The sequence below is a fragment of the Aulonocara stuartgranti genome (assembly GCF_965226115.1).
Source record: "Aulonocara stuartgranti genome assembly, chromosome: 15".
Lineage (NCBI taxonomy): Eukaryota > Metazoa > Chordata > Actinopteri > Cichliformes > Cichlidae > Aulonocara > Aulonocara stuartgranti.
Window position 1 is genome coordinate 38738264 of NC_138951.1, and position 14255 is coordinate 38752518.

The following is a 14255-nucleotide window of genomic DNA, read 5'->3' on the forward strand; positions in this document are numbered from 1 at the left end:
ATTAGAAGGCTACAGAACAGCTGAGATTAGACTATTTTTGAAGAAAAAACCAAGCTCTTTTCCCCCTTCCACTGGAAACGAGGAAGCGTTGAAGAACCAAGACCAGATCTGCCACGTTTTAGGCCGTTTTGGACGACTATTGAATGTTACCAAGAAACCTATAATTGCAAGATGTTTTTCAGCTCAAGTAATGAAGCTCAGTCAAGTTTCTTCGTCAGGCGTTTTATTGAAGTTTTACAGAGATGTTTGAGCAGGAAAACAAAAAATACATGAAATGAGAAGGCAACAGGATTCACGAACGAAAAAAATCAAGCTGCGTTATGAAAAAAAAAAATTGATTATTTACTACAAACAGTCTTAAAAATACATCGGGTCAGTTGAGTGTGCACCATGAGGTTTAACGAAATGAAGTTCACCACAGGCGACGGACAGTTCTCACAATCTGAACTGGTGTAACCCACAGCTTCATGTGACACCACACGGAGAGCACACCCTCTTCTTCCAGTGTGTCACTCAGACCAGTTTAACTAGAGCTTCTCTTGGTGTGAATCACTGTAACAAACTGTGGCACAAAACACAAGAGCTCCTTAAACAAAACAAAGGTTAATGATAGAAATAAATTGGCAAACCACATCACTGTGGCTCAAAGTGTTAATTTTATAAAACCAATGGTGCATAGTGGTCCAACCTGTGTCACTGTAGCATGAACATGTATATACAATAAATGCAAGATGTCCTTTATTGTGATCTATATTTATATACACAGTACATTTACTGATCGTGTGTCCGGGACCTTTGGACTCGTCTGCTTGTGTGTCATCTTTTTACGACTAAATAAAGAGTACAGTATGGCAGTGTACTGTACGCATCAGTCTGGCCAAAGCGATGCCAAAGGTATGCAGACTGGAGCTTCGTCCATAATCATGATAAAAAACAAAAACTTAAGATTTGTATTTTGTGAGAAGGAAATTACAATGGATTTGTAAGCAGTGAGAGAAGAACTGGGATGACTCTGCATTGTGCCCACAACAAAAGTCTCTGCAGCTGTGAGGTCGGGCAGGCCGAGGAGCTTCTAAGCGACACGTCGGTCAAGCTCGGGGCAGGTCGTGCTCGTGGCCTTCGGAGCACGGCTGCTGCATCTGCACCACCACGGTCTCCACGGTGACCTCCTCCTCGGTGTCGCTGCTGTCCAGCTCGTCGTCCTCGTACTCCGAGGATTCCTGGTCGTGCTCGGAGCGCGACGCCCCGGACATGGTGCCGAAGGAGTGGGCGCTGGTGGAGGCCAGGGAGCGCAGCAGCGGGGTGCTCTCAGACACCTCCTCGTTCTCGGGGCCGCTCTCCCCCTCCTCAGAGTCAGAGTCCGAGTCGCCCTGCGAGGGCACCACCTTCTGCTTGCACACCGGACACGTCTTCTTAGTCTTGGTCAGCCACGGGTCCACGCACTTGCTGTGGTAGGCTGAGAACACAAAGGGCATCCTGTTTATGCAACCCAGCCTTTGATGGCTGTCACAGCAAAGGTTAAAGTACGAGAATAAGATCACGATGGAGCCTCGTTATCTACTTAATAAAATGATAACGATCCAAACGGAATAAATCAGAGTAACTGGCTTCTGTCAGTGTAACTGTGGGTATTTTGTAGTCACTCACCATGAGAGCACGGCAGGACTCTGAGTTTATCTCCCTCTTCATATTCATCCAGGCAGATGGCACACACATCGTAGTTATCACCTGGGGGGGAGAAAGAAACCATATTCTCCCTTTAACTGAACACATTTGAAAGAAAGTGGCTTTCTGAGCACCTGAGAGTCATAATTTCTAATAGGGATGGGACTCATTGATAAAGATGCCGCATGCTTAATAGTAGAGAATGAATGCACTGTGATCTCTGACAGTGCTAATGTTTCTGAAGGTCACTGAGGTCGAGCAGGTTCACAAAGTCCGGCTGCCTCGCGAGTCCGATTTCCTTCGATTCTTTGTCCCTGCACCACCCATCCCATCCTCAGCCTGCAGGGCAGAGCAGCATCTCATTCCCTGTGCGCACTGAAAGCTCAGGAATTCATCAGCGCACTCCCTCTCAAATTCCACAGCGTTCTTCTCCTTTTCCTTCCCTTCCTCTTTCCTTGCCTGAGCTGGAGGGAGGCCGGGAGAGCAGGGGGCTGTGGGTCGGTGTGTTTATGTAAGCTCTAAATGAGCATGTTTTCCCTGACTGAGCTCTCTGTGTCCGCGCCAGAGCCGCATGTGACCGTATAAGGACGGGGAGTCACATCAACCGCCCCTCCTTCCTTTCCCTCCATCATCGACTTCCAACTCGAGGCAGCGTGTCCGACTGCGGCTCCGCCTCGGCCGTTTCACTTTCAGCTTTGTTTTTAACTCAAAACACCAACACAACCACAATCATTGCGAATTTTCTTTTCGCCCAACACTCCTCTGACACGACTCCAGGGCGGCCTCCATCCTTTCCTCTCCTCGCTGCCAGTGCTGAACAGTCGCAGGGTGAGGGAGAGTTTGTGCAGGCACAGATCCAGGATCCAGTATCCACTCAGGAAATGCTGAACTGTGGCAATAACTGAGCTATTCTGAGGAGCAGAGAAAACGTTCAGTGGCTTTCTGAACTCTGTTCTGTGAACTCTGAGGCCTCGCACTGGGGAGATAACATTTAAAAATAAATAAATAAAAATGCCATCGAGGATCGCTTTCTGCTACACTTCAAAAGCTGTTAGCACTTTATTAAGGCTGCTCAGAACGGCCAAATATGGCCTGTTCACTCGAAAACTTAAGAGATTCCTCCAGGAAGGCCCAGGGCTCTGCACAGCACTGCAGCAGAACACAGTCTAACCGAGTCGACACCCGTCACAGAACAAATTACCCCCATGAGCTGATCAAAGAAACTGCTGGGGACGTTTCTCGAATATTCCACCACAATAACGCAATTTCTGTGAGCTGAGATTCAGGCTACGTGGGGTACATAACATATCTAGAGTAGCGTGGTTTTCATCAGGATGGTGGTTTCTCCTCATCCTAGTTTAAAAGTTAGGCTGTTGGACCCTGGAAAAACATCTAGGCCACATCTGGCAACTTTTCAGATGCTGGGAATCCCTCGCAATTACGTTTCGGGGCTAGTAGCACACGTTAAAAAGCTCTGAGAGCTGGTGCAGCTCCTCTCCCCTCCATTTTTCCCCATTAATCGGCCAGCCTGCCAGCATTCCTGGCTCTCAAGGGAATCACGCTGTCCTACTGAACTTCAGACAAGCAGCAGAGCTGGAGCGGGCAGGCGAATGAAAGAGAGGCTGACAGAAACTGGGTAAAAGGACGAGGGGGGGGGGGAAGCATCTACAGTTTGTCACCGCCGACCAGACAAGGACAGCTGGCAAGGAGGCCACTGAGCTCAGAGACAGAGAGGGCTCCTCTATACTGACATCAACATGCTTCACACACCGACGGCTGAGACACTGCAGCTGCTCAGTCCAGTCAGTGTGTGTGTGTGTGTGTGTGTGTGTGTGTGTGTGTGTGTACGCGTGTGCATGCGTGCTCGCCTTGGTTTGAATGTGCAAAGCTGCAGGGAGGGGTGGGGTGACTCATCATACACAGGGAGGAACAGACTGCAGGTCAAAGATCACAGGAGGAGTAAAACCAAGGGTCAAAATCAATCCCTTCATTTATTGTTTTTTCCAGTCAGTTTGCTGCACGTGTGCATTCACACTTTCTGACTCATACAACTGTCAGACGCCGGCTCCTGACAAAAACTGGCGTCAAAGCTCGCTTTCAAATGTCAGGCTGTCAGTGGAGCTGATGCAAGGTTCTGTAAGCAAACTGGAGCATATGTCATGTTAATGGCAGTGTGGTGCTTAGCCGGCAGTCGCACAGCTGCAATTACATAATGCTGTATGCCGGCACAGGTCTTATGTTACATACTGGCATTGTGCGCTGATTGCACGGGTATTGTGGCTTTCATTAAGGCATTGTGCAGACACTCCTTGTCTCGCTTACTATTCATTTCAGTCTGAGGAATCCCATTTCCATGCACACAAGTGACGTTATCCACCATCACCCCCTCTGACCCATATCTTTACGAGCACTGTCTGCTGGCCAACTGCAACAGTCGAACTTATCTAACCGAACGACCTGCATGACAGCAGACTACAAAAAGAAAACATCATGTGTCTCAATAAGGTGCCGGGCCCACAGACTGTATGTGCAAGATGGACAAACAGCGTGACATCACACACCGGTCAGTGAGGCCCCGCCCGTCTTAAAGCCTTGAGCTGTAGATTTTAGGTTGTACCGTGTCAGTGCCTTGAAGTGATGAATAAGCAGCGGATGTGACTGAGCAAGCGAACGACGCTGCACGCTCACGTGGTAACACCACATGACCTGCCCTCACTCTTTACCCCTTAAAGCTCTTTTCTGAACTGAGCGGTTTCGGTCATATATTTCAGACCTGCCTATAGAATAAAATGACTGGGTTTGTATTAGAAGTTAGTGAGGGTGGTCCCTGCCTATGCACACACCAACCATTCTAATGGTCATCAAACTACGTCTTTATTGAGATATATATATATATATATATATATATATATATATATATATATATATACACACACACACACATACATACACTGAAGGGTACACAGGAAATCATCAAATGTTGTCTTTATGGAGGAAGGAGCTACATAGTAACCAGCTTCAATGAGACCATAAACTCATCAGGAAAGTGTTTGGCGCTTGCTCGGGTCACTTCCTCAGACTTTTTTTGCAACTAGAGAAGTCGTCCTCTGCTGGGTATGAGAAAAAAAAATGCTATTTAGGTTACCATGTTATCATTTTATCTCTCGGCACGACAACCACCTGCTGCTATCACAGCTTCAATGTGCCATGGCATCAGTTCACCGACTGTCTGGAACTCTAATGGAGTTCTGTCTTCGTAAATTTGATGTTTTGGTAAATTGGCATTTTGTGTGTTGGTCCAAAATGTTCCACTGAGTGACTGTGAAGCCACAGAGTGACATTCACATCATTTTCATGCTTGAACCATCAAGCGAGACCATTGTGCCTTCTTAATGGGCATCCTAGAAGAAATCACTGTCACAGTCACTCAGACAAACTCTGTAATATTCAATTTTGTCTAAATACATTCGACAGCCACTTTATTAAGAGTAACTGTTCAACTGTTTCTTAATGCAAGTATCTAATCAACCAATTATATGCCAGTTATATGAAGTTCAAACTGAGCATGGGAATGGGAAAGAAAGGTGATTTAAGTGACTCTAAATGTGGTTGTTAGTGCCAGACGGGCTGGTCCGAGTACTTCAGAAACTGCTGACCTACTGGGATTTTCCCCACACAACGGATGCTGGAAAAAAATGGGAGAAAATTCCTTCTTGATGTCAGAAGAGAATGGCCTCTTCAAGCTGGTAGGAAGGCAACAGTAACTCAAATAACCACTCGTTACTACCAAGCTATGCAGAAGATCACCTACATATCAAGCCTTAAAGCATAAGACCGCACCAGGGTCCGCTCCTGTTAGCAGTTTGCACAGGCTCAACAAAACTGGACAATAGAAAACTGGAAAAATGTTGCCTTGTCTGATGACATTCGGATGGCCGGGTCAGAATTTGAAGCATTGATCCAATCCTGCATCAACACTTCAGGCTGGCTGTGGTGGTGTAACGGTGGGGAGGATATTTTCTTGGCACACTCTGGCCCCCTTAGTAGCCATCAAAGGTGTAAAGAAAATAAATTACAACCTGCAAATCAATTTCTACTAAAGTATTTGCTGAAGTGATGGACAGATATCTGCCGATGCGAGCTCCTCTGTCAGATGGGGAGCAGATACTCTCATCAGCAGAAAGACATCCTGCCAGCACAGCAGCAGCTCAGGCTGCAGTGACGATTATTAGCTGGCAAGCATCTTTCCACTTCCCAAAGTGACTCCACACCATGCTACATTTCTTAGCTCCCCTGACCTATGACTCACAGTAACACACAGCAAAGCCATTACAGATTTAGATGTATACCAAGACTGCCACTAACAAGACTCCTGAAGTAAATGGTAAGCTATCGATTTGGGCTTGCTGGCTGCTTCCACATTGGTGTGATTATTGTAGCCAAGCTGAGACAGGGAAGCACTAAATGATACATCAGCCAAGAGACGAAAACCTTAATAGCTTTGAAATGATCGAGGTAACTGCACTTTAAACAAAGTACAAAAAGGTATCAATGAATTAAATGTTTTACGAGACCTTTAACACGAGAACATGCCCACTGAACCTTTGCAGAAAAACGTTCTGCACTGCAACTTCCACTGCATTTCAAAATAAGCACCTGAACATGTAATATTCTGCAAAACCGTTCAGGGTTTCAGATTTGCAGCTTCAAGATCAACAGCCACACAGCATCAGAGTACTCCCACTCACTAAAGCTGCATCTGATCAAAGCACCCCGGAGTCCGAGCTCAGCATTATCCGCTGCAACTTGGGCCAAGAAGGGCAACATTAGACATTTTTCCCAGTCTGAAGCTGCACCGTTGCAGCGATGAAGTTCAGGCACGGTGCCAAAAACTTCAGCAACGGTGCAGGATGCAAGTTTTCTTAGCATCACATTGAATTGTGTGGAGTCGAGTTGTCCCAAAGCAAGGCTACAGCTAAAAATAATACAAGTCACAATGTGGCGCTTAAACCCCTCCCACACACACATACAACCAGCTGCTGTAAACAATGATCAATAAATGACAAGCTTTTGCATTCTAGATGAGGGTTTGTGTGGAAACCATATAGCCATAGAGGTTCACTGGTGTATGTACTTAGTATATCACTAACTCACAACACTTACAAAAACAGCCCATTTCCCTTTACGTGACACAAACATCAGAAATAGTGCTGCAGTCATTCCAAATCCAGAGGCCAAATCCTGCTTGAGGCCTTCCTCTTACCTGAGGTAAGCACCGCCTAACAACACAAAATCAGACAACAGGGGTGCTGTCCCACTGCGACAGCCCTCCCATCCTCAAACCTGACACTTTGTTTCTTGCCAGGTTAGCATTGCTCCAAAGAGCAGAGCTCAAAAGGTGATTAGGTGGAGATTTGGTGTCCCCTTCCCATGTTGTTAAACGCTCTGACTCAGCTGACAGGCGTGCAGACGCCGCCCCGGAGGCTGTTTCCTGAACGTCCGAACTCGCCTGAGCAGTAAAGGGTGACTGCAGCGGTGCTTGGTGGAAACCCTGAGTCAGAGTGGGCACTGCTCGCAGACGCATCCGTGACAGCGCACAAACCACAGAGCCTAACGTGACAGAAACAGTGACCAGAGCAGCACATGCTGCTTTTAGCTGGTCTGCTGCACGTGCTTCCATTACTGCCAGGCAGGGAGGAGCAGCTCTGCAGCTCAACCCCCCCTCAATTAGCAGCTTTGCAAGGGGGATACTTATTATGCACCACCCATTCTCTACAAAAGCTCCCCGATGTTTCCCTGCACAGACGACTGCAGTCCGGGGCTTTCCAGCCCGCAAAATACATCTGCTGGAGGTAACACAGCCGGCAAACATCTAAATACACAGACAAACTTATTTACCCAACACACAACGAGGATTTGCCTTTCAAAACAATGCTATAGTCAGCCTGACACCTATACTTAGAAAGAAGGAGAAGCCACAGAGTTTTACTTAAAAAGCTTTCAGAGGTTTTTGATGAAACACTCAAATATTTACACAAAAATAAAAGCAGAGATCTATTTTTACTTCATCACATTTTCTCTCCTATTACAAACAAGCGGTACATGCTCTACTGTACATCTGCCTGACAGGTAAAATCCAAATTACACTTCGCTTTCGACCCAGCCGGCCCCCAGCATGACTGAGATTACATTCCAAACCATCAGTCATGTGTCCAGTTTCAACAGAGAGGAGCTCTAATCTGCCTTTGTGGAAAAAAATCAAGTCCATATTAATCCGATTAGGTGCAGAGCTCCAGGGAGCGGTGGTGTGTCGCAATGCATCGATGACATCTCTGTTCTTGGCCGAATCATGTGAGAGAAAGGAGCGAAAGAGCAAAGATAGCATCTCTACAGATCGCGAAGGTCAGAGGTCAGACTAAAAGATGTGTAAACGCCTGGTTGCTTCAGGGAGTCAACACAATGCTGGAATATTTTTTGCTAAAGGAAAACAAACTTAATGAAACCTTGCTAACAGACATGTAGCACTGTTCCACATAATGGGCATAATGATAATGTTGTGCTACACAGTAGCTTTAGCAAAAAACTGAGCCACCTAGAACTCTTAAATTAACCTTTATTGAGCCAGGAAGTGAAATTATTGAGATTTTCCTGTGAAGCCTCGATGCTAACCACTGATCTTTTCCTACCTTTCTTGTACTTGTGGATGGGAAGCTTCTTCAGCTGATCTTTGCGCAGGCGGCTCCTCCGAGCTCTGTGTCGATCCTGGACAAACTTGGTGATCTAGTCGAAGCACAAATAGAGCAAAACTGTCAAAATGAGCGCAAACCACACACAGATCTTGTGCAAGTAAAGTCAAAGAAGCTTAAATTTACAGTGCATAAGAAATTTATTAGACCACCTGTCATAAAGACAAGAAACTGCTCAAAAACACGTTTAAAACTTTTTAATGTTATTGCTATTTATTAAGCAAATAAACTGAATTATTATTTTCGTACCAAAATTTGAGCTAACACGCTGGACATTTTTGAGAAGCCAAAAAAATGAATCAAGCATAACATTCAACCATGAAAACAATGTCTTTCTGTTCAGGGATGGAAGTAAATTAATGTGATTTGGCATTTTAATTAAAATTAATAATGCACTTTACTATTTTTTCTGCTTTTCTGTAAAACTGTCAATTCAAAAATTCATGATTAACAACAATATTTACAATTCAGCATTAAAACTAACATTTCAATGAAACAGCTTGCAAATACTGGTGGATTAATTATTACAGGAACATAAAAAATGAAACGACTTCAACCTGGGCTGAAGTCTGGTGCCTGATGAAGAACAACGTTTTGGGATTAAAACTTGGTTTTCCTAAAATAATTTAGAATTATTTTTACAGCAAGTAAGAGTCCTTACGAGGAAAAAAGCCCTTTCAGTATCAGACCAGTGTGGATTTGACTGTTTTTACTTCTTAATCATCAAATCGATGGCAGTAAAACAACAAATTACTATCCATCTTTACACAAGTTTAGTTGTTCCTTTGTAAAATGCTTTAACCCTGAGTTAAAATGAAGACATCTTAAATTTACCAACCATAAAGACCACAATGAGGATGAGGCAGATTCCCACGATGATGAGGAAGGGGATCAGGTAGTATTCCAGAGGCAGACTGAAGTCTGGCAGGAGGACCACGTGGCCGCTAAAAGAAAAGCAGAGCGCTGTCAGGTGCAGGACAGGTAAACATTAACCTTTCCTTTTCACAGACACGCATTATGCTGCTGACTGTGACCTACACCAACAGCACTCTGTTATAGCTCATTGCTGTGAGCTGCCACATTAAGGAGATTCCCTTTAGTGCTTTTCAGCTGTGTGACAGTCACATAAAGGTCCCCTTATCAACATAATGACATTTTATTTCAGTCAGAAGTCTCTCTGCAGCAGACTATCTGTGCTTCAGGCAAATATGTAACAACCAAACTGGCCCACGCTGATGCAAATATGCCAATACCATGTTTGGTGTTCGTTCCCTGGCTGCGCAGCATGTGGGAATAACCCTCACGTATTAGGGTGTATCTGACACAAACACCAACCGAGTTAAGGTGGAGAAATGAAACGTTAATGTTGTGACCTCTGAGCTCATGTGATCGGCAGCGACAAGTCCTCCCCTTGATATATTACAGTTCACGCTGCGCATTTTGTTTTACAGTAACAACAAATTAAACTCCTGGCTGGAAAGCAAAGAATGGCCGGTGAGTGATCCAGCTTTATAAAGCAGCCAGCTCTCCTCTACGTGTTGAAAGTAAGAATTGTTCATAGTGGAGTGTGAGAGGAGCCGAGCAGGAAGCTGCTTCTATTTATACTGATGGGCAGGAAAAGAAAAAAAACAAGAAGAAGAAAATGGAGAGATTTGGGTTTGAGCTTACCCCTTGTCATACATGTAGTCCTCTTTCAGAGTGTTGGCAGTCTCCTCGCCCACAAACACAGACGGGATAACCAACTGCTTCATGATATCCACTAAAAAAACCCAAAACAAACAAAATGGATAAGTTACATACATCTAGAATTACTCAGTTACTTTCAGTTGCAGCTTTTAAAGCTCCTTTCTGAGCACTCAAAGTGCGTTTTTACTGCAAGTCTCATTCACCCATTCACACACATTTCACATGTTCACACACGCTGATAGATGCATCTAAGGCACGTGTGGTGATCGGCATTTTGCACAAAGATACTGAGACAAGCAGGTTGGCGGAGCCAGGGTTTGAACCACTGTCCTTCTGATTAGAAAACAACTTCCCCAATAAGTCAAATACTTTACACCTGAGCGTTTGCAAACATCGATGCATCCTTTTGAAAGATTTTTTTTTTTCTGCCTGTCCCATTTGGATCTTTAGCCGTCAGAATTGTTGTCTGAAGGCCAAAAAAAGATGCCCAGTGGATTTACTTTACCAAGTGGATCATCATGGCCCTGCCATATTGGTCCATTTGATTGACCATTATTATACTTATGTATTTATTTTATTTTCAGTTGTTGCAAACGGGACAGACATGACTGGACGATAGGACAGGGAGAAAGAAAGAATGAAAGAAAGAGAGGGAGAGAAATACAAATTAGGGGGGAGAAGAGATGGTGAGAAAGGAGGGAAGAAAAAAAGAAAGAAAAGCAAACAAACAAAAAAGAAAAAAAAAAAAACCTGGATCACCTGTCAAGAGAAGAAGAAAAAACAGGAGAAAACAAACAACAAAGAGCAACATAATAAATACAACACCATCACAATAAACTAGCTGACAGTAGATACTAAATTTTAAATGTTATTGTGCAGCACGCAAGATCGACAGTGCACAATGTGCTTTGAGGTAGCAGCCAAGAAAGGTGTAGTTTGTGTCTGTGAACACCTGTGTGCATCAGCACGCTTGTATTCAAAAGGTTTCTCCATGTAATGATCTGCTAGGGAGTGTGGGGAGCCATAGCCCCGTCCCCGAGGGCATGAAGTAGGTATGGAGGAGATCCAGGCCCCAGAAATCCAGAGGCCCCAGAGTACGAGGACCCAAGGAGGACCACCAGGGGGGCAACTGTGCCACCCTCCTGGGAAGAACTGAGGAGAGCCCCAAACGAGAGGTCACCCAGCAGCCACGGAGCCGAGGCCAGAGGGGGTTGCAGTGATGTGCCCGCGGGCTCTGCCGGCAGCCAGCTGTGCCAGAGAGGACCGGGCCCCAGGCCCAGAGGGCGCCCCACGCCCCTGGTGGCCGCTTGGCGGGGCCCAGCTGGGCCACAGGCGCCGGGGCCCAGCTGGGCCACAGGCGCCGGGGCCCAGCTGGGCCACAGGCGCCGGGGCCCAGCTGGGCCACAGGCGCCAGGCCCCGCCAAACGGCCACCAGGAGTGAGCCGGTACATACATGAGCACCCAGCCCCAGACACCAAGAACCACCAACGCACCGACGTCTGAGGGCATCAGCCACCGGCAGGGAGTGTGGTGAGGAAAGATTTTAAAGGTTCACCAGCTGCTGAGTTATGCTGCTGAACAAAGACCAGAGAAGTGTTTGTGCAGAGTGAAGCTGATCTTCTTGCTATGAAAATTCACCCATTCATTATTTCTGTCCTATCACACATTTGTGTAACATGTTATGATATTGTAATACAAAAGCGATCTGCGTGACCTTGATCTTCGACACTTAATCCCAAATTTTAGCATTACTGAGCTGTTAGCTTCACAGGACAGACATCCAAAAAGGAAAGGAGGTTCAGACTGTTTGGCCACCCAACAAGCACCCATTAAAGCACTGAACTAGATAACAGGAGCATCTTACCATCGTTGGATCCCATGCCGATTAAGTCATCCGACTCCACATTGTGAACAATGGCTGCCTTGTAGCCGGCTTTTTGGGCATTGAGGACCTGAAACAAACAAACAAACAAACAAACAAACAAACAAACAAACAAAAAGGCAAAACCGTTTTCATCCGATTGTCAATCTGAAAAAATTTGTGGTGGGGGTCAGGTGGATAAAAGTGACAGCAGTATATGTGATAACAGCAGTTTCTGTCATATACTGTGACCAAATTAGATTTTCATTATTTAACAGAGCAGCATGAAGCATGTGGTACCGCTCAACATTTTTGTGGCTCACTCTCTAGAAAGACAAGCAGCATAAACACTGAATGAGCTTTAACTGAAGATACAAAATAGGAAGCTTCCAAGGAAACGATGGGAAACGGGGCACAGAGAAAGCCACAAAGTATTTGTAATGGCTACAGGTTAAAGACCATATGAGAGTCCAATGATGTGAAGATACCCATAATAGTAATTACAAAAACATATTACATATATTAGTAGAGATTGCATCTCTCAGTTGGCTTGGGAAAGTCTTGGTAGGAATTGATGAGAAGGAGTAAGTGGACAGGGAGAGAGAGGAGTCTGGGCTTCAATGCTCTGCCTGCGGCCCTCTCAACCAAGGCTCAGATGAACAGCACGAATAAAAAAAAGAAAAGAAAAGATATTTAGACTGGAATGGCTTTGTGTCCTGATGCCTGGTCTGCTTCAAATGTGCTACAATTTCTTATTTTATTTATAACAAACAGCCAACATGGTTCAATCTGATACCCTACAGGTGCTTTTCTGTGCTCTACAACAAAAACAAGCCATGACTATCAGGCATCAAGAATAAGTAAGAACACAACATGTAGTAACAAACACAAGCTTTGCATTTCAATTCTAATTGGACAATTTATTAATACTTTGCAATGTAAATCTTTAAAAACTATTTGCATTAGGCATGTACTATATCGTCTAATCCGCGTTAATACCAATATAAACTTACATGATGCAAAACTGTCATGTCGCGATATTGTGTGAGCAACGACGAGTCAAACCCGGGCATGTCTGACAGTAAGAGCTGCGTTTCAGCGTCAAATGATGATTATTTTTCCCCCTACAAGGGAGCGACTTCAACAGTCTCCATCAAAACACAGGACTTGAAAGGTTTTCCTGCTGAAGGTGGAAACCATGAGGCAAAAAACACAGTTGAGTACAATCAGCCTATGCAGGCGGGCAGCTAGCAGCTGCTGATGTGCGATGCAAACGTACACAAATGACTCAACCAAGCATGACTGCATCATTCAGAAGTTAGAATCCATGACGGGAAAAGCAAACAGTGCATGGAAATCACTGATGCAGTAATATGGAGGAAACGCAGGGCTTTAACCAGCTGGTTAGAAAGTGCCACCCACGGGTGGCTTTTTTTTTTTTCCCCAAGTTTTATTTTGTTCAAATAAAACAGGTGTTTTATACTTTTACTTTAAGTTTCCAGGGAAAACACTAGCTATTACCTACTACACTATAATCCTGCTGCTGGCACCTTTTTTTTAAATTAAAAACAAAAAAAAGAAAAAAAAAAAAGCTCTGCAAACTGCAATAAAAGGTCACTCAGATTTTTCCTGCATCGTCACAAATATCCTGAAAATATTGTGAGTTTGAAAACAGATATTCGTTATCATGCAATTCTTTAATTTAAGCCAGGCTGAGACAGTACTGGCCATTTCCTTTAGCCAAAGACTATTATCATGCATTTGTATGTTTTTTAAAGTGTTGCATAAACATCCCACCCTCATCACACTCTTATTAATCATAGATGTGTACCCGCCCACCTCTTCTACAAAACAGACGCCTGCACTAGTGTGTAACGTGTTTTCTGCGTAGGTCAGTGCAGCAGCTATGCTCTGAAACCTTTTTTTCCCCTCTTCATAATCTAGAAATGTCCCAGGCCAGGGTTTTTCCAAAAACTTGCCAGCTTTGCGCAGTTACTTTGGACAAAGATTTTTAGCATTTAGTCAAACACACAGAATAGATAGTCTCCATCGTTTAGGCCGACCCCAAAAACTCTGGGTTGTCTCCCGTCTGACAATCCAGAACTCTAAAGGGTTACTTATTTAGATGGTTTAACAATTATAAATGAGACATCAGCTTAAAACAAGAAAAAAAGAGAAAGTAAACTAGACTTTAATTGTCTGGTGAAATCAGAAATACAAACCACATGAGAACCTCCTGTAGATTATCACTATGATGTCTGTCCAGACTCTTATATTATTTGGTCAAGACTTTGAAT

The 14255-nt window shown here is 44.6% G+C and overlaps 1 protein-coding gene across 1 annotated transcript in view; it reads right to left on the minus strand.

Moving 5' to 3' along the window:
• Nucleotides 1–206: 206 nt before the first annotated feature.
• rnf13 (ring finger protein 13) overlaps nt 207–14255 on the minus strand; it is a 38109-nt gene continuing 24060 nt past the window's right edge. Inside the window, exons 5-10 of the mRNA XM_082505588.1 lie at nt 11962–12049; nt 10080–10170; nt 9250–9355; nt 8352–8445; nt 1648–1728; nt 207–1456 (exon numbers count right to left, since the gene is read on the minus strand). Coding sequence (XP_082361714.1) covers nt 1089–1456; nt 1648–1728; nt 8352–8445; nt 9250–9355; nt 10080–10170; nt 11962–12049 — 828 coding nt within the window. The 3' untranslated portion in view covers nt 207–1088. The remainder of the gene's footprint in view (nt 1457–1647; nt 1729–8351; nt 8446–9249; nt 9356–10079; nt 10171–11961; nt 12050–14255) is intronic.